The sequence below is a fragment of the Haematobia irritans genome, chromosome 1 (assembly GCF_050003625.1).
Source record: "Haematobia irritans isolate KBUSLIRL chromosome 1, ASM5000362v1, whole genome shotgun sequence".
NCBI classification, from domain to species: domain Eukaryota; kingdom Metazoa; phylum Arthropoda; class Insecta; order Diptera; family Muscidae; genus Haematobia; species Haematobia irritans.
This window is the reverse complement of record NC_134397.1, coordinates 108,537,792-108,563,253: the sequence shown is the minus strand read 5'-3', so window position 1 is coordinate 108,563,253 and position 25,462 is coordinate 108,537,792. Positions and strand designations below refer to the sequence as shown.

Here is a 25,462-nt window from a genome sequence, read left to right as displayed (position 1 = left end):
GCCCAAATAAATTTGACAAACATTCTTTTCCACTGATGGTGAAGCTACACTTTTAGTTTAGTCAATGTATGGTTTTAAGCTGCAATAAAAAGCAACATCAATTAAAAATTATAATAAATTTATAACAAAAAAGCAACTTAGGCTATCGACTTATAAGATTTATATACAGCCCCCATATATATCTTTCGCAAGATTGTCACTCATATGACCGCAAAATCCAAAGTTTTACAGCGACTTATGTGAAATTTAGCGCTGGGAGAAGAAGTAATCCTTTGAACGATTTGAGATGGTATCGACATGTAGATCTACAAAGTCGGCCCACCCGACTTTGGACTTCCTTATGGTTTCCAAGCTTACGCAGAATATACAAACAGTGATGATGAGGGAAAATGTATTGGAATAAGAAAAAAAACATTGAATAGCACTTAACGCTTATTAGTAAAGTAAATTTTATTAAAAAACAAAAAAATTTAAATTATAACGTTAAATATTGTAAAGGCACTTAATAAAAAGACTTAGCAATAAAAATTAAACTAATATTTATATCTATAAAAACTTAACATAAAGATTTATGCATGTATAGATTATAAAAGTATGTATAATGAATTTACTTTATATTCATTGGGAAGATTGTATAAAGTTTACAAAATTTGTTAAAAATTTGTTTCCGAGTAATTAAGAAGACTTCTTTCACGATTATACCAAATTGCTTGGTTATGATTTGCGGTAGTTTTAAGTTATTTTAATTTATATGTCAATTTTTTATTTAGTATTATTTGAGCACTAGAAAAATAAGACGTTTTTAAACTAATTTTTATATTTTCGAATCGAATAAAGCGACCCATTTCTCTCTTGCCATCACTTTCAAATTCGGGATTACTATAACGGGATTACTATAACATAGATGGTAATGTTAGATGATGCGACAGATGTCGATTTCGACTTTGCCGTTAAAAGAGGAGAGTACCTAATTGACTCTACAATGTACATGTACATTACAATCAGTATTTATATGCAATTTTTTGCATAAAGCTAGGGACATTGTAACCTTGAAAATGCCAGTTTGCGCATTTAAATAAGGTTATGTTAGGTTAGATTAGGTTAGGTGGCAGCCCGATGTATCAGGCTCACTTAGACTATTCAGTCCATTGTGATACCACATTGGTGAACTTCTCTCTTATCACTGAGTGCTGCCCGATTCCATGTTAAGCTCAATGACAAGGGACCTCCTTTTTATAGCCGAGTCCGAACGGCGTTCCACCTTGCAGTGAAACCACTTAGAGAAGCTTTGAAACCCTCAGAAACGTCACCAGCATTACTGAGGTGGGATAATCCACCTCTGGAAAACTTTTTTGGTGTTCGGTCGAAGCAGGAATCGAACCCACGACCTTGTGTATGCAAGGCGGTTTTATTTTCTTTGAATTCTTAAGAAATCCGGCGCTTTCGATATAAGTTATTAAAAACTTTATGCCAATTGCATGTCAATCAAAATCTGAAGGACTCAAATTTTGACCCGAAGTATCAATATTCGTCATCCTGTTTGTTTGCCCATGTAATTATGTATAGGCGTTTGAAATGACAGGATGTACGTTAGACTTGCATAACGAATATGTCGGGTTGGATTCCAGGCCGTAATGGTAATGGCAAAAATAGCGAGAATCTGCTGAAACATTTACAACTGTCGCACTTCCATTCTATAAATAAGCAAGATTAAAAAGGGAAATTTCCAACGATTTACTGGTACACATGGTAAGGATTGGCTTAATTGATATTTGTAGGTGCTGTCTGGACCCGGAGGCTGCAAAAAATTCCTAAAAATTTCTGTGCCACTGTCCGGCATTATCAATTAGAAGAAACAAGACATTGGGTTCTTTATTCTTTCAGGATATTGCTGATTTGCGAGACTGCACTCTGCGGAACTGTGTTGCCAGTATTGGGGATTTTTTCCCAAATCGGAGATATTTTTTCGTGGATGGGGACATTTTTGAGTTGGGGACTTGGGGATTTGGTGGGGAATTTCCACAAATTTGGGGGTTTTTGTGGGGAATTGTGGTCAGTATAACAAATCAAGTTTTGAGTTATGGCTTATATGAAATTGTTTACTTCTACATGCTTAAAAAGGGGCTTAAAGACGTACATAGAATCTTCAAAAAAAATTATATTCCAAGAGTTACTTTACAATTTACTTTGTTTCTAAGAAATTGTTTACTATTGTGAAATAATTTCATAAGGACTTAGGTAGAAGTGTTGGCCCCTCATCTGCATACATCGCTGATTTGGAAAATAACAGGTTGGCTGATAAGTCCCCGGTCTTACAAAGAAAAACACATTTTTTTGTCAAAATTCGTTTTTATTATTCAACATAGTTCCCTTCAAGAGCGATACAACGATTATAACGACCTTCCAATTTTTTGATACCATTTTGGTAGTAATCCTTCGGTTTTGCCTCAAAATAGGCCTCAATTTCGGCGATCACCTCTTCATTGCAGCCAAATTTTGTCCCTGCGAGCATCCTTTTGAGGTCTGAGAACAAGAAAAAGTCGCTGGGGACCAGATCAATTCGAAGCCCAATTCATGAATTTTTGCCATCGTTCTCAATGACTTGTGGCACGGTGCGTTGTCTTGGTGGAACAACACTTTTTTCTTCTTCATATGGGGCCGTTTTGCCGCGATTTCGACCTTCAAACGCTCCAAAAATGCCATATAATAGTCACTGTTGATGGTTTTTCCCTTCTCAAGATAATCGATAAAAATTATTCCATGCGCATTCCAAAAAACAGAGGCCATTACTTTGCCAGCGGACTTTTTAGTCTTTCCACGCTTCGGAGACGGTTCGCCGGTCGCTGTCCACTCAGCCGACTGTCGATTGGACTCAGGAGTGTAGTGATGGAGCCATGTTTCATCCATTGTCACATATCGACGGAAAAACTCGGGTGTATTACGAGTTAACAGCTGCATTTTACGGTCATTCAAAATCATTTTGTGGATTTTTTGATGTTTTCGTCGGTAACCACCTCTTTCGGGTGTCCACTGCGTTCACCGTCCTCCGTGCTCATTTCACCACGCTTGAATGTTGCATACCAATCAATTATTTTTGATTTCCCTGGGGCAGAGTCCGTAAACTCATTATCAAGCCAAGTTTTTGCTTCCACCCTATTTTTTCCCCTCAGAAAACTGTATTTTATCAAAACACGAAACCCCTTTTTTTAAATTTTTTTCACAATAACAAAAGTTGCTTCACAAAAGACGCTCTATCTCACAAACTAATTGACTTACAGACGTCAAATTTTTGACACGAATCATTTGAAGGTTGGTACTATATAAAAATAATATGCATCTATGTGTCAGACCGGGGACTTATCAGCCAACCTGTTATATATCAAACATATATAATAGAGTTCATATCGGGCAAACAACGCCTTTTGATCGATCACCCAATTCTATTTCTTAGCTATTCAGAACTACGTTTTGATTCATAACTACACATGTTGACCCAACCTCTATTTTTAGTTCTCGAGCATTTAGATTATTTGCATAAGACACAAATTCGTTGACTCTCCATACCAATAATTAATTCCGATGAGGGATTGTATCAGAAAATATTTTGAGCACCCGTCTCATTTTTTGGATTTTGAAATCTTAATGTTATTGTAACTCGCAAACTGGTATAACAAAAATTGCATATTTTTACAATTTTTAGATTATGACGGATTTTTCACAGCAGAGCCTATTCCTTTTTTTCAAAAAAACTTGCCAAAACTGTATTGGGGATTTTTGTGGGGAATTTAAAATTAAATTGGGGATTTTTGGCGATGAAAGCGTCTTATTTTGGGGACAAGAGCCCGAAAACTACTGGTAACACTGCTGCGGAATATACAGAGAAAACTTTTTCGAGAATGCGACTATGATAGTATTAATCTTTCCCGGGAAGACTAAAGGAGGAAGCAAAGAAAAACATCTTCGAGGAGTCATAATGCTACTTTTGTTTTTTCTTGAATTCTTCTACCTATCAACGAAGAAATTTTTTAGTACAGACAACATCAAAATCCGTCAATGTTTACTATATACGAAACACGTTGCCTACTATTTTGAAGGATCAATTTGCGAAAATCAAAATTAATCTTAACTTAAATAATACTAGAACGGGCTATGGTAAAGCAATCGTGGCTGTTCTGGTATACACAGGTATCGCTTTCGAGAGGTGTCACACATAAGAGGCTATCATAAGATTTATAAAACAAATAAATAACAGATTTTGAAATTATGCGTTTTTACATATTTTGCACATTTTATTAGGCAAAATCAGTTGAATATGCCACGTAATAAGATTTTTTAAAACTATCGAAAAGTTGAACAAAAAATTCTTCTAACTGAAGAATGTGTGGTACGAGGGCGGTTCGGAAACTTCTTAGCCTATCAATGAAAGAGAATAGTTACTTTTTCAAAAATATTTTTATTTTTCAATATAATCTCCTGAAACTTCAATACACTTAGTCCAACGCTTTTCTACCAATTCTATCCCTTGATTAAAATAGTTTTCCTCAAGGTCTTCAAAATAGTGGTTTACAACTGTAATTGCATATTCTTTTGAGGTAAAACGCTTGCCAGCAAGGAATTTTTTTATATTTGGGAACAAATAAAAGTCACTGGGAGCTAAATCAGGAGAATAAGGTGTGTGGTCAAGCAACTCGTACTTTAATTCGTTGATTTTAGCCATTGTTAAAACACTCTTGTGCGCTGTTGCATTGTCTTGATGAAAAAAGTTTGCAATAGTACTCTGAATTTATTGTTTTACCCTTTTGCAGATAGTCAATCAATAAAATACCTTTGAAGTCCCAAAAAAACCGTTGCCACAACCTTACCAGCCAATTCAATTGTTTGTGCCTTCTTTGGGGCACTTCCTCCAGCTTCAGTCCATTGTTTGGATTGTTCTTTTGTCTCTGGAGGAAAGGGGGGGGGTCCATGTCTCATCAACAGTTAAAATCCATTTTATTTCGATTAAAACGATCCAAAAAAGCTTGAGAAATGTTCATTCTTTGCATTTTTGATCGACTGTTAACAAATGCGGCACCCATCTTGCAGAAAGCTTTTTCATCTGCAGTTCTTTATGCAAAATTAAATGGACTCAATCATTTGAGATGCCCATGACATTAGCAATTTCACGCACTTTTATTCGTCGGTCATTTAATACCATGCACTTTGGCTACAATTTCTGTTGTTATTGCTGTTTTTGGACGTCCACTACGTGGTTCATCTTCAATGCTTGTATGACCACGTTTAAATTCAGCAACCCAATTTTTTACTATTGCATATGAAGGAGCACTTTCACCTAACACATTCACCATATCATTATGAATTTCTTGCCCCGATAAACCTTTTTTATGTAAATATTTAATGACAGCATGCATTTTTAATTTTTCCATTCTAAAGAAAATTACGGATGCGTCTTTTTTGAACACCTGTTTCTATATGAAGGAGTTGCCAGATGGAAACGAAATTTAACATGTGTTCATAACAGAGATGGAAGTTTCCAAAACACTTAGCTTTTTCTATTTATACCGCGCTTTTTGTGCTAGGCTAAGAAGTTTCCGAAGTGCCCTCGTATGTATTGTACAGTGCGGTGAGACTCAGAACAGGCATGAATATGTTAGGAATATTGCTTCATTTTATCAAAAACTGAACATTTTCAAATTAAAACAAAACATCAAACAATTTGTTTACTGATCATATTTGGTAGCTTTTAAAAACGTTTGACGCCTCGAGTATATAAAAACTATTTTAAGTTATTTAAAATTTCTTGAGTACAAGTGTAAATATTATAAACATATAAACATAGAATCGGGCAACACTCAGTAAAAAGAGAGAAGTTCAACACTGTGATATCACAATGGACTGAATAGTCTAAGTGAGCCTGAAAATATCGGGCTGCCACTATACCTAACCTAACCTTCTGTCATCTCTTAGAGAAGTGTTAAATGATTCAGAAATGTAACGGCATAATTTAGAAAATGTAATCGACTTATTATCGGTACAATATTTTGTTGAAAATATTGAAAGGTGCCTGATATTTGATGTTGATGCTGGCCTAAATAAAAACAATTTACATAAATGGGATATCGTGCACATGTTTGTGTACATTTGCACGCGTTTCACAACAATTATTCAAGGCTAATAGACCTACATTATCCACGATTTTTTACTGTGCTATTCCGTATATTACGATCATCGAATATTATGTTTTTATATATTTTATCCTTCTGACAGCAACAAGAAGAAAATCTTTCCCGTAACACTTTAATACAATATATGAGAGCATATATAGACGTTTAATTAAAAAACATGTTGTGAATACAACCCCATAGCAATATGTATTGCGCTCAAAACACTGCCAAATCGGTACATATATGTAAAAAGATCTGTAGTTAATGTAACTCATAAAAAATTAAAAAACACGTATGTCGACTTCCAATAATCCCAAAAATTTAGCATTTTATTCATTTTTATATTTCACCAAAACTCTTATTGCAATTTTCTCGTAATCATCCAATAATTTGAATTCCAAAGAATGTACAGTATGTTGAGAAGGTTAGGTTAGGTTAGGTTAGGTGGCAGCCCGATGTATCAGGCTCAGTCCATTGTGATACCACATTGGTGAACTTCTCTCTTATCACTGAGTGCTGCCCGATTCCATGTTAAGCTCAATGACAAGGGACCTCCTTTTTATAGCCGAGTCCGAACGGCGTTCCACCTTGCAGTGAAACCACTTAGAGAAGCTTTGAAACCCTCAGAAATGTCACCAGCATTACTGAGGTGGGATAATCCACCACTGAAAAACTGTTTGGTATTCGGTCGACGCATGAATCGAACCCACGACCTTGTGTATGCAAGGCAGGCATGCTAACCATTGCACCACGGTGGCTCTATGTTGAGAAAATTTTGTGTGTGTGTGTGTGTGGGGGGGGGGCTGTTTAAATATCGTATCGTAAACTTTAGAAACAAATTTTCGTTTGATTTGTATATATAATCGAAATGGATAAGGCTTACATGTATTACAGGTTTTGACACACCTATGTCGTTTAGTAAAATAACATAATTTTTTCTAAAAGTATATTAGGTTTGTCATATTTATATATATTAGATACATAAACATATAGGAAATTTCATTGTCAATCTTATGTAGCAATAAATGACTTACCCATTTTAGTTGCCACATTGTTTTTGCATATGATGCCCCCAAAAAACTATATTTTAAATCTATTTGTTTTTTTTTTTTTTTTTTTTAATTTATAGTGAGTACTTATCCCACATTTACTCAGACTTTAGATTGGGTCATCCTTCTTCTCGCAAGATTTCATAAATCTATGAACTAATTGTATTCGATTCCTTGAAGTCTGTACAATTGTTTGTATTGTTTTTAATTAAAAATGGCGTGACGGGGTATTTTTGCAATTGGGAAAATCGCTCCATCACACAAGATGATGATAGGCGGGCTTCAGCGTCATGATCCCAGCATTCTTCCATTGTATCACAAATAATGCTAATACCCTTTGAAAAGAAAAGTAAGAACAGTAAAATAAGTTCGATATTAAAGTAAGGTATCAATAAAATCTTTTTAAACTTTTTTTATCCTATCTATGCAGATTCCAGATTCAATTAAGTACTTACAGGATGAGAACGCCACGTATTTAAAATTTGTGGCCGTAATTTCTTCATGACCACGTTTTCTTGGACTTCATCCAAAGTTGGTCTTTGTCCCAGCTGAAAAAGTATATAATAATAGAAATATATTGATATTTTTGACTAAAATACAAACCTCTGCTTCAAATGGCAGTAAATAATCGCCTACAGCCCCTGTTGCGTCACAGCGAGATACCATTTCCCACAGTACCAAACCGCAAGCATATACATCAATTCGCAAGAAAGCATCACGATTAAAGTTAATAGCCCCTTCTAATACCTCTGGGGCCATATATCGTCTAGTTCCTACTTGGCCATGTGTGTCACCACAAGGTTTTCCTTAATAAAAAATTAAATGGAATTAATAGTTTTCCACTGTTGTATTAAATTTCGTGATTTTTAAAAATAAATGCAATGCGTTGTTCAATTTATATTTGGATCGCACAAAAACATTGATCGGTATACAGTACGTTTTTATCAACAATAGAGTAGTTTTCTTTTAGTACTGGATACCCTTAGCGGTGACGGACTAAAAGAAAACAGAATACTCGTTTATCCAGGACATCTCTAAAAATCATTAAAAACAATCACAGAAAACAATTGAAATCTTACATTTTTAATGTATGAAATGCTCAAATAGTAATAAATATCTAATGCTGTGATTATTAATGACACTGTACCACTTTGTATTTCACGTTATTCGACAAATTAGTCACTATAAACTGCTATTGTGAATCGAAAAAAAAACGACACTTTATCAAAATGCAATCTGGCAACACCATGATTACACCAACAATATGAAAAGGGTGAACATAGAATAGGAAATTTGACAAACGATCTCACAATGGACTTTGATGTGACATTCTATAGTACCGTAGATGGGCTTTAGATTTCGTTGTGTCAGATGGAGAATCTGAGAATTTGAATATAATTCTTTTATTATGGAGAAATAAATATTTTGTGTGTTTGCGACATCTTAAACCAGAACAGGGGATATATTATCCGGATTTAGATTGACAGCAGTTTTTTAAGGGATTAGAATGAGAATGGGCATTCGAACGGTCCCACTTTCCCGCCCCTTCCGACCGTGAGGCTCTCGTCCCCATAGCGTAGGAACAGCGTACACACCATGATCCGGACCATAGCGGTGTGGAGGCAGAGGGATTTAACCAGCTACAGAGAAGGACTCACCAGCCGGATATATTACATCACAAGACTAAATACCAGCTTATTCAACAAGAAATGTATTAGTTATCCAAATATGCTAAAATTCTGGACTTCATCACATCAATACTTAAGTTAGTGCCAACTTTTGTCAATAGGTACTTTTAGTTAAATGTGGAATCACAATGGACTGAATAGTCTATGTGAGCCTGAAACTTAATCGGGCTGCCACTTTAACCTAACCTAACCTAGTGTCAACTAGATGATAGATTGAATTAAAATTAATGTAAATCCTGCAAATAGGCTCCACAGAAGCATAATTCGAACGTTGAAAATCAATGAAAGGAACTGGTACTTCCTAGATGCCCTAAAAGGAATATTTATCCTAATCCTAGATATCAATTCCGAGCATGGAATATCACCACTAAGAGCTGATTCCGTCGGCTCCTCAATCTAGAAGTGTAAGGAGGAAGAACAAAATCACTGTTCCAATGAAGATGTCAGCGAACAACAAGAACTGCTTCTGAACCGATTCTATCGTATCAATGTAAACATCATACTGAGGATCCCATACGATAGATCCATATAGAGTGGATATAACAAGGGCAGTAAAAACCTCTTGGTAACATAAGGGTCCAAAAACTCCTTCGCCAAGCGCTTTATGAATTCTAGAATCCCAGATGCATTACTCACCATTGAAATAATATGATCATTAAAATTAAGCCTACAATCCATAACAACGCCAACATCAACAAAAGAATCAACCTCTTCCAATAACGAGCCCCGTACACTATACCGAACATCAATAGACCTAGACCTGAAAAATCGCATAAACTTGCATTTCTTCAAGTTCAAATCCATTAGATTCACCCTACACCAGTCAGCAAAGCTATCCAAATCATTCTGTAATAAATTCACCCGTTCAGAATTATCGAACGGGTATTGATTTAGTTTCGTCACTATTCTCCACTAGAGGTTTATTTATAGAATGGACGAGGGACTGATTGTAAATATATCTCCGGACACTCGAAAAATTTCGGCGGGAATCGAACCCGGTACACTCGCCCACTGTGCTACCTATGGCCACACGGTCTTACATAGAAAAAATCGAATAAAAATAAAAATCAAAAATTAAATCAAATACGAATTTTTGAATGTCAAGCCATGTTACAATTATATTTCTGGTCAATACAAATTTCCCATCATTTTAAATTAATTTAATTTTACATTTAGGGTAATTAGATTCAGTCTTCGCTGCCGATTAAATAGGCTCATCAGAACTGATATGCCGCCAATTAATCCAAATATTTTCCTTTCAAATTGACGTGCGTTGAGTATATATATTTGCGTTGACTCTTATGTTACGACGCCGGCGTCGGTTGAATACATTTAGTGTCAGCCACCGATTGCTTCATTCGATCGGCTTCATTCTTCGGAACTGTACTCTGCCGGACCTTTCCGGAGAGTACACTCTTTGTCTAGCGTTTGTCTGAGGCCAGGACTATTTTCCAACGCGTTATTCAAAGCAGGAACTGCGTAAACTTGCGCTTGCTACGCTCGCCCTTAGTTTTCTGATTGTATGTCCAGGACTTCTCATTTTTATCAACTAGAATCTATTGAAATTCCCTTAGAAACCAGAATGCGTACACTAGATATCCTAGTATGTCAGTTATCATTATCATTAACTCCGCCGTTGCCGGTCCCAAGCCCGGATGTGAAAAGAGGAGGGACGGGCTGCAGTGATCCCTGAATAGGGACGTCTCAGGAACTAGGAGACAAAATTAAGCCTACAATCCATAACAACGCCAACATCAACAAAAGAATCAACCTCTTCCAATAACGAGCCCCGTATACTATACCGAACATCAATAGACCTAGACCTGAAAAATCGCATAAACTTGCATTTCTTCAAGTTCAAATCCATTAGATTCACCCTACACCAGTCAGCAAAGCTATCCAAATCATACTGTAATAAATGCACCCGTTCAGAATTATCGAACGGGTATTGATTTAGTTTCGTCACTATTCTCCACTAGAGGTTTATTTATTGAATGGACGAGAGACTGATTGTAAATATATCTCCGGACACTCGAATAATTTCGGCGGGAATCGAACCCGGTACACTCGCCCACTGTGCTACCTATGGCCACACGGTCTTACATAGAAAAAATCGAATAAAAATAAAAATCAAAAATTAAATCAAATACGAATTTTTGAATGTCAAGCCATGTTACAATTATATTTCTGGTCAATACAAATTTCCCATCATTTTAAATTAATTTAATTTTACATTTAGGGTAATTAGATTCAGTCTTCGCTGCCGATTAAATAGGCTCATCAGAACTGATATGCCGCCAATTAATCCAAATATTTTCCTTTCAAATTGACGTGCGTTGAGTATATATATTTGCGTTGACTCTTATGTTACGACGCCGGCGTCGGTTGAATACATTTAGTGTCAGCCACCGATTGCTTCATTCGATCGGCTTCATTCTTCGGAACTGTACTCTGCCGGACCTTTCCGGAGAGTACACTCTTTGTCTAGCGTTTGTCTTAGGCCAGGACTATTTTCCAACGCGTTATTCAAAGCAGGAACTGCGTAAACTTGCGCTTGCTACGCTCGCCCTTAGTTTTCTGATTGTATGTCCAGGACTTCTCATTTTTATCAACTAGAATCTATTGAAATTCCCTTAGAAACCAGAATGCGTACACTAGATATCCTAGTATGTCAGTTATCATTATCATTAACTCCGCCGTTGCCGGTCCCAAGCCCGGATGTGAAAGGAGGAGGGACGGGCTGCAGTGATCCCTGAATAGGGACGTCTCAGGAACTAGGAGACACTCCATTCCTCTGAACACTCGCCCTCAATACACGGGCCCTCACCATTGAAAGTAGGTTTTACTGGGAGCTAATAACCCACTCAAGTAAAAAATATACATATGTTACAGAAACGATTACAAATATGAGAACAAACCCATTAACGATGGCAAACTCTGGCTTTAAGAAACGAATTATGATTGGTACATGGAACGTGAGATCGATGTCGGACCACTCGCGCTTGGAGCAAGTATACCGTGGGATGGAAGGCTATAAACTAGAAGTGCTGGGATTAAGCGAATAAGATGGATAAAAACAAGGACCACACGACTATCTTCAGGACATCTCTTTCTCTACTCTGGCAATAACCATCACAAAATACGCGGATTTGGACTGCTCCTAACACCTCACTCTAGCAAATGTCTCCTTAAATTTAACCCTATATCGGACCGAATAATAGTAGCTAGATTTAACTCTCGTTTCCGCAAAATATCGATAATACCGACTGAACCCGACGGCGATGTATCAAAAGATGATTTCTACTCTCAGCTGGATAGTGCAATGACCTCACTCCCTGGAGGTGACATAGAGATAGTGATCGGAGACATGAATGCCAAAGTAGGAAACTACAACACGAACATCGGAGTCGGTGATGAGCAGGGAAGGTCTTGGGCCTATTCGCAATGATAACGGCGAACGGCTCATCGATTTCTGCATACGACACAACCTCTTCACAGGAGGTACAAGATTCATCCATAAGGACATGCACAAATACACTTGGGAATCACCTGACTGCCGCACACGTAATCAAATAAACCACCTGTTAGTAAGCAAGTTAGTCGCTGGCCTCTTGAAGGATGTAAAAACCCGTAGGGGCCCTGACATGGATAGCGACCACCAACTACTAGTGGGAACTTTCCGTCTAAGGCCTGCGGCGATCAAACAGACAAAAAAGAGAGTAAAGTATGATGTCTCGAGACTACAAGACCCAACAAACGTGGAGATGTATAACAGTTTAGCGTTAAACATCAAAGATGAAAACTGGGAAGAAATAGCAGAAACATGCAAGCAGACCGCAAAGAATGTACTTGGAACTCAAAACAATCGGCGTAAGCCATGGATTACCGACAGCACATGGGCTGAAATACAGAAGAGGAAAAAGTCAAGGATACGGCAGGGAAGCTCTTACCAGAGCAGAATACAGACGAGTATCTTTAACCGTGAAGCTACTAGCACAGAACGCTAAAAATTTATATTACAACAACATCGCCGACGAAATGGAGCAAGCAGCGAACACAGGAAATATGCGTAAGGTCTACGCATCCATAAAGAAAATTGGGGGTAACAACATCAGAAACACGGCAATAACTAAAGACAGTGTTGGCAACACTCTAACATCACAAACCAATAGGTGGCGGGAATACTATATCGAACAACAGCGTACCCTCGACAGCAGTAGATGGCAACGTGAACTTCACTTACAAAACGAAATACTGGACATTTCAGTAGTGCCTCCAACGACTGCGGAAATTGAAACCGCGCTACAACAGCTCAAAAATAGGAAATCCGCAGGTTCCGACGATATCCCTGCCGAGCTTCTTAAGTACGGAGCATCGACATTAGCCCAGTCACCTTATAGAATAATAAGAACAGCGTGGGTCACAAACAATATACCAATACAATGGAAGGAAGGAGTTATAATCACAATCCCCAAAAAGGAGATTTAAGCGAATGTAAAAATTGGAGGGGAATAACCTTATTAAACTCCATAGCCAAGCTCATGGCAACACTGCTACTAAAGCGAATCACCACCGCCGTGGAAAGTATACTTCGAAAGGAACAAGCGGGTTTCAGAAAAGGTAGATCTTGCTCAGACCACATAAACACTATGCGGGTTATCATACACACAAAAAAATTTTTCTCTGATTCAATCACCAAATTAATTGATCCAATTAATTTTTTAATTGGAATGTCTTCAATCACGAAAATGATAGTACCAATCACAGTTTTAATTGGGCATAGAAAAAACTCTTGATTAACAAATTAATTGATTTTTTCAGCAAAATTCAATTAATTTTTTAATTGATTCAATTAAAAATTTAATTGATGTTGATTGCAAAACGCAATTAATTTATTAAGGTAACTATTTTTAAAAAGGTAACTATTTTTAATTACTTAGTTAGATTGGCTTAGAGTTTTTATTTGGATTAACAAATGATTGTTTGAAATACATTTTTAATTAAAAAAGTAAAAAAATAAGCACTTTTTTAACTGAATTAGTTAAAAAATATTTAAAACCTTATTATTGCCAATCAAATAACAACACTAAATAACCAAAAAATTAGATATTTTGCGAAAACAAATACTTTTATATTTCCTTGTTATTAAACAAGGTAAACAGAAGCAAAAAAACAAAGCTACATATACAACTACATATACAAAATATCTCAGAGACATTAGTAATATAATAACAAAATGTCGTGCCAAGCATTGGGTGAAGAGCAGCATGAGAAATTCCTAGCTGAGATAATTCAAAGCAACAAACTTTTGGAAGAAGAAATCATGGAGAAGTTAACGGGATCTGCGAAAAGAGAGGGATAACAGAGTCCTGTCACTGAAAACCATACAAAAACTCCGCGGCTGGGGAGTAAAGCAGACACATCACACACACTGCACCACATTGAAATGAGTTTTCAAAAGCAATCAATGCAGATGAAAAGAGCTTTTGAAGAGATCGTATTCAAACACCACACAGAAAAAAAAAGTGTCTCGTAAATTTAAGAAGATTTTTACAATAATTTATTACAAGAATTTTCCAGAATTTTAGTTCATTTTTTGTATCTTCAACGAAAATTAACTACTCGAAAGGAAATTTTACAAATTCTAAGTAGCAATCGTTTAGTTCATGGCCTACAAAATACGATGGAAATTTCCTTAAAAAATTTCTTAACTGGTAGTTAAAAATTCGTTTGTCATGCTATAAAACTACTTGTGAAATGTAAAGTATTTTCTAAATAATAAGTGCAATTTACCATAAGATTTTTTTGTATGAGAAAATATTTTTTTACGAAAAATGAACTTGAAAGTGGATAGCAATTTCTTACTGACAATTCCTATGGTTAATAATTGTTGGTAAAAAATTTCCCAATGAAATATTTTTAGTTCACATGTTATTAAATTTATAGACATTTTCGTCAAAAATGGGTAGATATCATTTCATGAAGTTTTTGCTAATTTTAAGTTAAACGTTTCATCGTTCTTATACTGATATGCATTTAAGAGTATTGTTTTTAGAGTAAATTGTGGACAGATGCGATGAACTAATGCATAGTACAGAGATCTTTCTTGTCAAAGTGGAATATGTTTAATGTAAATATGATGTTACTTGATTTTTTTTTTGAGAGTGAGAGCATGCAATGCAATAATGAGAAATGGTGGCGAGTGAAGGGGATGTTGTGTATATCTGAGCGTGGGGTTGTTTTTGTTCTTTCAGTGGTTTGTGTGTGTGTTTATTATTGGCGAATGGTTTATTTGTCTGGATGAGGTGTTGTTTTCAATGAAGGCACATGTGTTTTTGTTGTTGTAGGAATGTTTTGGTTTTGCTTGGTTTTGTTTGGCATGCTTCAGTTGGCGTGGGCTGTTGAATCTTTTTAGCCAGTATGTAACAAGGGAATATAAAGGTATGGAATATTTTGGTTTTTTAGACATATATTGGTGTGTGTTTATTAAAACTTTGAAATGAAAGTTATTAATATTTTAGCGATGAGATGTACGATGGCGAAGTGATGATCGGTAGCTTAGAAAAAAGTTATTAAGAATGTAAAATATTTAGGAAAAAATGCTGAAATGGAAAGTATATTGAAATTGTTTTATCTAATTTAATTTTTATTATTCAATGTAAAAAATAAATATTCAATTTCAGAGTAACTCCAGATGAATTTGGAAAATTGTTTGTTATACCTCAGCGTATAGTTTAATCATAAATAGGTAAGTGTTCATTTTTCAATGTGGTTTTCTTTTAAAAAATAATATTCTTTATGTATATTATTATTTGATAATTATTATTATTATTTTTTTTAACCAGTTTCATGTTTTTCTTTGTTGTAAAAAATATTTAATTTAAGAGCAACCCAGATGGATTCGGGCAAATTTTTATATTTCTCCTCAGCGTATAGTTTAATAGAGAAGTGGTAAGTTTTCTATTAAAAATTGGCTTTTTCTCACTAGAATATTTACGTTTTAATGACATTTTTATTGTCAAAAATTACAGGTTTTTAATACCTTATTTTAGTATTACTTTAATCAAATATTTGTGGAAAATTTTTGTTACACCTCAGCATATAGTTTAATCATAAATTGGTAAGTATTCTTTTTAAAATATGGTGTTCTTTTAAAAAGGATATTTTTTATTTATATCATTATTTGCTAATTATTATTATTTTTTTTAAACTAGTTTAATGTTTTTCTTTGTTGTAAAAAAAATATTTAATTTCATAGCAACCCCAAGATGGATTCGGGCATATTTTTATATTCCTCCTCAGCGTATAATTTAATAGAGAAGTGGTAAGTTTTCTTTTAAAATTTGGCTTTCTTTTCACTAGAATATTTAAATTTGTATGACCTTTTTATTATCAAAATTAAGTTTTTAATACCTTATTTTAGTATTACAATAATCAAATATTTTTTTGGGAAACAAATTTAATATTTTTATTGTAAAAAACAAATATTTAATTTCAGAATAACAATTTGGAAACATTTTTATGAATTGGTAAGCTTTCTTTAACATTCTTTTAACCGGAATATTTAGTTTTTTTTTATGCATATTATTTCTTTAATTAGATTTTTTGGAAACAAATTTAATGTTTTCTATTTAATGTAAAAAATAAATATTTAAATTCAGAGTATCCCCAAATGAATTTCGATAACTTTTTAACCTCAGCGTACAATTTAATAGAGAATTGGTAAGTTTTATATTAAAACTTTGGCTTTCTTTTGACAAGAATATTTATTGTATTATGTCCTTCACATCGATAACAACACAGTTTTATGAGTTAATATATTACTTAATTCATTATTTCTCTAATTGTTTCAGGTACAAACTTTATGAGGTACGTTTATCTAAGAAAAGATGAATTCCTTACACTATTTAATAAAATGCCCCCAAATATGGTAAGTTACAAGCTAATTTAAAGAGATTAAAAATTATATTTTATTACATGTTAATTTTTAAAAATTTTCATTATTCCTTCCATTTTTTTCAGCAAGATATGTGAATATACTAACGATGAATAAAAAACTAAGGAAAAGTCAAAATGTCCAAATAGCGAGTTAAAATAAACTACTTTCTTGTTCCACATGGTCATAATTTTTATTCACAAAAACATTGTATTAAGAACTCTCATCATAAGTTTTTACAATAAAGTACTTTTGCTTAAAGAAAGCTGAATTTTAATGTATGAAAATTTTCATAATAGTAAAACGGGTTGTTGTTCCTTTAATTATTTAATTTCTCTGTACTGTGGAATGATTGATTTAAAAATAGTTTAGTCGTCGACATTTTAAGGAGACTGTTAACCACTTTTTATTATCGGGTTTCCCAAAAAATAAGCAGGAAACCAAAATAATACTGACTTTTAAACTTGGTAGGGGTATATAAATCTTATGGTGTTGTAAAAATGAACTAAAATACAATGTTATAGATTAACTAAAATTTAAGAGAATTATAAACTAGACAAGTTGAAAAAAATCTTAAGGGCTAAATCATGGTCAATATTACTACAGTTTAGTTCATTTTGCAATGGAAAAGGGTTCACTGTTTTTTCAGTGCACCTTACAAAGCAATATAACACATCGCATTAAGAACAACAAAACAATCAGCCTTGATAGCACTATAGTAATTCAACTTCTTACTCCATTCTTTAAAAACTCAATTCTAAAATCCATTAACTAGTTTAAGAAGAACATGAAGACTAATCTTACTTTAAATCATATTGGATATAATTCCGCAAAACCGATATATGTGAATGAAAGTCTTACAGTCGAAAACTTCAAAATTCTCAGAACTGCAATAAATATTAGGAAAAAGCAACTGTTCTACTACTACTGTTCTACTGTATTTTCTCGACGTGGTCTTATTTATGTTAGGTCAGGTTAGGTTAGGTTATGTGGCAGCCCGATGTATCAGGCTCACTTAGACTATTCAGTCCATTGCGATACCACAGTGGTGAACTTCTCTCTTATCACTGAGTGTTGCCCGATTCCATGTTAAGCTCAATGACAAGGGACCTCCTTTTTATAGCCGAGTCCGAACGGCGTTCCACATTCCAGTGAAACCACTTAGAGAGGCTTTGAAACCCTCAGACATGTCACGAGCATTACTGAGGTGGGATAATCCACCGCTGAAAAACTTTTTGGTGTTCGGTCGTAGCAGGAATCGATCCGACGACCTTGTGTATGCAAGGCGGGCATGCTAACCATTGCACCACGGTGGCTCCCATTTTATGTTAAAAAACTCTAATAATGAAGCAATCCTAGTCGAAAGCATTGAACAACTTGTCCAGTTTTTTCCTTCAATCTGTAGTAATAATAATTAGATAAGAACTGCTTTCATTCAAAAAATGATCATTTTTCTATATATATTTTATATCTTATTACATCTCAGGCTGTTTTTTCGTTGCTTTATTGTCCAATTTATGTCTGTCTGTTCCGCTCGGGCCCCACGTTGGGCGCCAATTAAACCAGTTAAATGTTTTGAGAGTTTTTAAAAAAGACAACGCGCGAACGTTCTTTATTGATTGAACTTAAATTAAAAAACTGAAATAAAAAATTTTTCATAAAAGATGCCTTGTCTGATCTATTTGTGATTCGCACGCTAAAAGTCCGATGTTAGCACCAGTGCAGCTGCAACGAGGAGTTTCTCTATGGTTTGCAATATTCCCCGAATTTCAAAGATTCAACATGAGAAACGAAATGTTTAGTTTTGCAACACTTGCATGGGACATGGGTGAAGCAAATGAAAATGAAATTCTATGAATTTATGAAAGACAATTAATTATGTTTACGTACAATAGATTTCGTATTAACTTAACCGTCCGAGAAAAATAAAGCCAAGACATAGTTATGGAAAAATGCCTCCGCCTTTGCCATTGAGAAGAAAAATCAAGGGAGAACATCTGTGGTGAAGCATGAAATAAATACCACAGAAGAAAGACCCATAAAACAGGCACCACGAAGTGTCCCTCTAGCAAAACGAGATGAGGTTCAAAAGCTCGTTAAGGAAATGGCGGAAAGTGGTGTGATCGAACCATCATCAAGTTCTTGGTGCTCGCCAGTTGTGCTGGTCAAAAAGAAAGATGGAAGTACCCGATTTTGCGTGGACTACAGAAAATTGAATGTTACCAAAAAGGACAGTTATCCGCTTCCACGCATTGATGGCACGTTGGACACACTAGCTGGAACAACATGGTTTTCCACACTTGATTTGCAGAGTGGATATTGGCAAGTAAAGATCGCCGAGAAAGACAAAGAAAAGACAACTTTTGGCGTAAATGGCGGTCTTTGGCAATTCAATGTAATGCCATTCGGGCTCTACAATGCTCCGGCTACGTTCGATCGATTGATGGAGCGGGTGCTAAAGGGGTTGCATTGGAATCATGTATGGCTGATCTATACGACAGCAAAAACTTTGGTATATGATCGTCCCAGTCTCGTTGGCCGTTATCCACCACCTTTCGAAGATGTTCTTCCAGAGTGCGATTAAACCTTTCTACCATGCCATCAGACTGTGGATGCAATGGCGTAGTCCTTGTTTTCTTAATACCAAGGTAGTCACACATCTCTTGGAATATGGCCGATTCAAAATGTCTTCCTTGGTCTGAGTATATCTCGGACGGCACACCGTAGCGATATATCCAGTTCTTGTCGACTACGTCTACAATCGTCTTCGCCTCTTGGTTTGGAATGGCATAAACTTCTGGCCACTTGCTGAAGTAATCCATGACCACAAGGACATATCGGTTTTCAGAATCACTTACTGGGAAAGGCCCTGCAACGTCCATTGCTATTCTTTCAAATGGCGCTCCTGGACTATACTCTTGCATAAGACCTCTACTTTTTCGTCTTGGCCCTTTCGCCTTTATGCACTTCTCGCAATTTGCCACCCATTCAGCAATTGATTTCTGGCATCCAACCCAGTGGAATCGTTGCTTCACTTTCTCGGCTGTTTTGGTTATTCCCAAGTGACCTCCACTAGGTCCATTGTGGAATTCCGTCAAAACATCTCTTATTTTAGAATCCGGTACGATTATTAAATTGCGGCTGCTCTTACCATTTTCGCTTTCCCATTTACGTTGAAGGGTTCCATTGACCATGCATAGACTGTCCCATTGAGCCCAGTATGATTTCATAAGTGGGCTTTCGGCTGCGATGTCTTTCTTGCTGGGTTTCTTATCTTCTTCCTTCGCCGAAATAATTTTGCTCAAAATGGGATCTTTACGCTATTCTCCTGGCCAGTCCACTCCAGATTCGACGTGCAACAGCCTGATATCAACGATTTCTTGTTCAGCTTTCGAGCAGTGTTTGCACTCGACATTACAAGGTCGACGTGACAAGGCGTCCGCGTTGCCGTGTTTGCCACCTTTTCTATGCTCGATACTGAAATTATAGCTTTGGAGTCGTTCTATCCAACGTGCCAGCTGAGCTTCCGGATTCTTGAATTGAAACAACCATCGTAGAGCTGAATGATCAGTTCTTAGCTAGAAATTCTGTCCATACAAGTATTTGTGGTAATGCTTTACGCTTTCTATGACAGCAAGCAACTCCCTTCTCGTTACGCAATAGTTCTTTTCGGGCTTGGACAACTTTCGGCTAAAATATCCGATGACCTTCTCTTTACCATCTATCTGTTGGGACAACACACCTCCAATTCCGAACGCGCTAGCATCTGTATCCAAAACAAATTTTTCACCAGGAATAGGATATGCCAGGACAGGAGCAGAACATAAAAGTTATTTTAGATGATAGAATGACTCCTCCTGTTCCTTGTTCCACTGGAACTTCGTACATTTTTGCGTTAATTTATGGAGGCTTGCGGCGATGCTGGCGAAGTTTGGTACGAAACGCCTGTAGTATGTGCATAAACCAAGGCAGCTACACAACTCGTGGAGATTCCGTGGACGTGGCCAATCTTTTACTGATTGAATTTTGTCTTCATCGGTGGATATGCCCTCTGCTGTAACATGATGACACAGGTACATAACTTCTCGCTGAAAAAGCGAGCACTTCTTAGCGTTAAGTCGTAGACCAGCGGCTGACAGTTTCTGTATAACATCCTGCAAGTTCTTAAGGTGCTCGTCAAATGTCTTGCTCATAACTACGATATCGTCGAGGTATATCAAGCAGGACTTCCAATGCAACCCCTTTAGCACCCGCTCCATCAATCGCTCGAACGTAGCCGGAGCATTGCAGAGCCCGAATGGCATTACATTGCATTGCCAAAGACCGCCATTAACGCTAAAAGCTGTCTTTTCTTTGTCTTTCTCGGCGATCTCTACTTGCCAATATCCACTCTGCAAATCAAGCGTGGAAAACCATGTTGTTCCAGCTAGTGTGTCCAACGTGTCATCGATGCGTGGAAGCGGATAACTGTCCTTTTTGGTAACATCATTCAATTTTCTGTAGTCCACGCAAAATCGGGTACTTCCATCTTTCTTTTTGACCAGCACAAATGGCGAGCACCAAGGACTTGATGATGGTTCGATCACACCACTTTCCGCCATTTCCTTAACGAGCTTTTGAACCTCATCTCGTTTTGCTGGAGGGACACTTCGTGGTGTCTGTTTTATGGGTCTTTCTTCTGTGGTATTTATTTCATGCTTCACAACAGGTGTTCTCCCTTGATTTTTGTTCTCAATGGCAAAGGCGGAGGCATTTTTCCATAACAATTTCTTGGCTTTATTTTTCTCGGACGGTGATAGATGACGCGTCCAAGTTTCGGCGATTTGCTTTCCAAGTTGACTATTGCTTCGACAGGAGTACATTTGCCAATGTCCGAAAATTTTCCAATTTGCTCTTGATGGTCTGATAAATTCAAAACTCGAACTGGTATAAGTCCCTCTTCATTTGTTGTTACCAGGGCATTTGCTATCAAGATGTTGTTGTTTTTATTTTCTGCTGGTTCAAAAACCCACAATTTGCCGACTTCACAATCTCCATTCACAGAAACCCATATAATTGTTTCGGCATTTGGTGGTATTGACTCTGGCTGGCTCGTAGTCAAACATCTGACAGGTGTATTCTCACTGTAGCCCACGTTTACCGGTATTTCGATATCGCACCAGGTCATTACGCGACGTTTCATATCCAAGTTGAGACCAAAAGCAATCATAAAATCCGCTCCAATTATAACTTCGTCCACTATATCCATATACAGTTGCGGGTTCACCTGTAGCCGTGCGTAGTCTGACTCCAATTAGTGGTGTAACTTTTCCTTTTGCTAAATCGGATCTAATGATAGATTTCGATGCACCAGTATCCAACGTCAAAGTTCGCTTGTATCCATTAATACCACCTGCAATATTCAAATTGTTATTTTTCTGTTGAACTATTGCTATAGAGATTGTGGGGCCATCACATGTGGGAGCCAGCTCTTGCCCCGCAGAACTAGCTCGATTTAGTTTAAATGTGAATCACTGGACTGTGGGTTCACCCGCATATAGCTATTGTTTGGTGGTGAAGGCGATTTCGATCTTGATCGCTTACGACGTGCTTTACATTCAAGAGCAACATGTCCAGGCTTATCACAGATATAGCACTTTATTATGGATTTAGTTGTCTCCTGCTTTATTTCTTGCATTGCCTGCTTAACGGCTTCTTTCACTGAGTCAATCTCGGAATTTGATTCATCTTGCTCGGTCCCCACTCTGCGTACCTTGTGAATTTGAGGTCGTGCCAACAATCTCGTAATTTTTTGTGCAAGTGCAAATGTTCTGTTTCTGCGAATGTAGCCTTTTGTGACGCATATGTTGCACATTTTATATCAGAGTCTCTAATTGCATTCACAAAGGTCTCGATCTTGATGCGATCCACAAGTGGATGACTTTCTCCTGGATATGTCAAAAGCACCAACCGCTAAACCTCTGTTGGAAAGTCTTGTAGAGTCTCATTTGACTTCTGGACTCTTCCTCTTAATTCCATTCTGAAGATGTCTTGCTTATGTTCTCCGCCGTACTTACGTTGAAGTGCCGCTATTACTTCATTATAATTATTTCTAGAAGCAGCGGGAATGCTTTGTATCACATCAGCGGCATTGCCCTTTAATGCCAATAGAAGTTCAATTGCTTTGTCATTGTCGTTCCATAAATTTCTAGAAGCAACCATTGCAAATTGGAATTTGAATACATCAAATAAAGTTGAGCCATCGAAAACAGGAGGTTTGGTTTTCGAGACCTCGATAACGCGCACTGGTCCAGCTTTAATTTCCAGCTCTGACATTTTTCTTTCAATGTGTAGAAACTTCTCATCATGAACCATAATTTTCTCATCCACAGAAATAATCTTCTTATCCAGCTCCCCAATTTGGCTTTCGATATGGTCCACACGTTTTTCCATGCCTTCAGCAATTTGTTGAAGATTCTCATTTATAATTCTAGAATTTTCGGCCATCTTTTTTGAATTTGCGTCGAATTTTTCTTCCAATTTTCTAGAATTAGCTTCCATCATTTTGCTCAAAACATTGAGCATTGAGGTGTAATCCACAACACTTGAAGCCACAGATGGATTTTCTACACTGCTGGTATTGATTCGTCAATGTCCTCCTTATAATAAAACTCATGTGTCTCGATATCCATTTTGCGCCGTTCGAACTCTTCCAGTAGACGCTTTTGAAGCTGAGGTTTTTTCCTGTGGTCGGCTGCACCAGTTTTCTCAATTCTTTTTTTAAGTCTTCCACTCGAAGCTCATTAAACTTCATTGTAGATTTTTTTTCGTTATTTCACTTTCGACACTAATTGTTACGTTTTTATATTGAGGCGATAATTAAAGCACAGTTCTTTTCAAATAACGACAATCTACAATTTATTTGTTTAATTGATTGGATTTACTTATTTGCTCTACGATGTGTACTGTATAAACTTTAGCTTACGACTGACTTGACAGCTCTCTCCGCTAGGGGTTTATATACCGAGATATGACGATTTCGAATGTTCTCGCTAACTGGCCTACAACCTTCTAGATTAATCTACTACCTGGTAGATGTCGCACGGGCGACATCGCACATATTTATCGGCCTATGCTCATTGTCTTGGCTACAATCAACTGGAACATTCTACTCTATGGCAGATGTCGCACAGGCATAGATGATTATCATATTACTACATCTATAACAAAATGAAGATAAAACAAAAAGGGCTTACTTTACAATGAACGATTGGGAAACTAAGAACACAAAGATGTATAGAAAAGTACTAGAAAATAAAGAAATGATTTTGGGAAGTGATGACGTAATTTGACCGTTACAATTTGAAACTTTAAATTAACGGAAACTAATTTGAATAAACTTTGCATTGTTCAGGGACAGTCCCCAAACTATCTACATACCCACCGCATTGTTTCGGGACAGTGATAGTTCAGGGTCATTTTTGAAAAATCTGTAATTCTATTACCCTTTTACAATTTCTATATATATTTGTGGTTGTATGGACTCTTTTCCCAAATATCATTTGAATTCAATACAATAATTCTATTTTAATAATCCTTTCCGCATGCGAGCGTTGCCACTTTTCCTCAAATCCTAACGCCGTTGTTTATACAGTACCTGATTATTATACAGTACCCTAACATTATACTGTATCGAAACATTTGCAACTACCATAAACATCGCAATAACATATAATGTCATAAAAAAGGAGTGTTACATTATTCCGTTTTTGTAAAATATCAAACTAAAAATTTAATCAATTTCATTAATTTTTAACACTTTATGAAACTAAATAGATACAAAGTCAAATGTGCAATTGCATCCTGTAATATATTATTATTCCATGCACTCTACAGCCGCATGAAAAATAGTCATTATTTTTTAATTTATTTAGGTCAATTTTTATACACAATTGGCCAAAGGATTTCGATCGAATTAAGATCCGGTGATTGAAGAAGCCACTACATACCATTAGTATTGTAATGCACAAACCACGTTTTACAAGCTTCTGATGTGAGTTTTGGGTCGTTATTCTCTCCAAAACTCCAACGTGACGATATTTCCCAACCTTCGAGGATGGTTTTGAACATCTATTCATTAATTCGATTTAGTGGACCCATTAGCCGAAAATAATCACCAGACCATGATGTGGGCTGTTTTCCTCCATTTTGTCGTGCCCAAATAAGCAAATTTTTCGAAAAATGGCCACATTTTTTACAAAATTTAAAACAAAACACCCATAAGTACAAATTTTGTACAAAAAGCTTAGTTTTTGAGATATCGATCGTTGAGAATTCAAATATTTTACCAATTTTTCGAAAAATGAATGCATTTTTCACAAAAGTTAAGATGCAACGTGCATCATGCACTCTTAGAAAAATATGTTTTTCATATGTTCCGATATAAACAAAATGTGTTTCGGGCACAATTTTAAAACACAATATATTTAAGTGCAAACATGTAATGTTCCTAAACTAACACTAAATGTTTGGGACATCTATGTTAATATGTTAGAATATATTATGTTTGGGACATGAATGTTTCATAAAAATCATATGCGTGAATGCAAGCATGTATAAATTTACAAATTTCGACTAAACATACATATG

General features: G+C 36.2%; 1 protein-coding gene across 2 annotated transcripts in view; it reads right to left on the bottom strand.

Annotated features, from left to right (window-relative positions):
• Window positions 1–25,462, bottom strand: part of put (activin A receptor type 2 punt) — a 135,712-nt gene that overhangs the window by 82,652 nt on the left and 27,598 nt on the right. The window contains exons 6-8 of one of the 2 annotated variants that reach the window (XR_012718165.1): window positions 7,814–8,016; window positions 7,666–7,758; window positions 7,196–7,545 (exon numbers count right to left, since the gene is read on the bottom strand). Coding sequence is in view for 1 of the 2 variants with exons in the window: in XM_075291396.1 (XP_075147511.1) it covers window positions 7,360–7,545; window positions 7,666–7,758; window positions 7,814–8,016 (482 nt within the window). In the remaining variant the exon portion in view is untranslated. Of the gene's footprint in view, window positions 1–432; window positions 7,546–7,665; window positions 7,759–7,813; window positions 8,017–25,462 lie in introns of those variants that run through there. The other variant, XM_075291396.1, reaches the window with a different exon arrangement.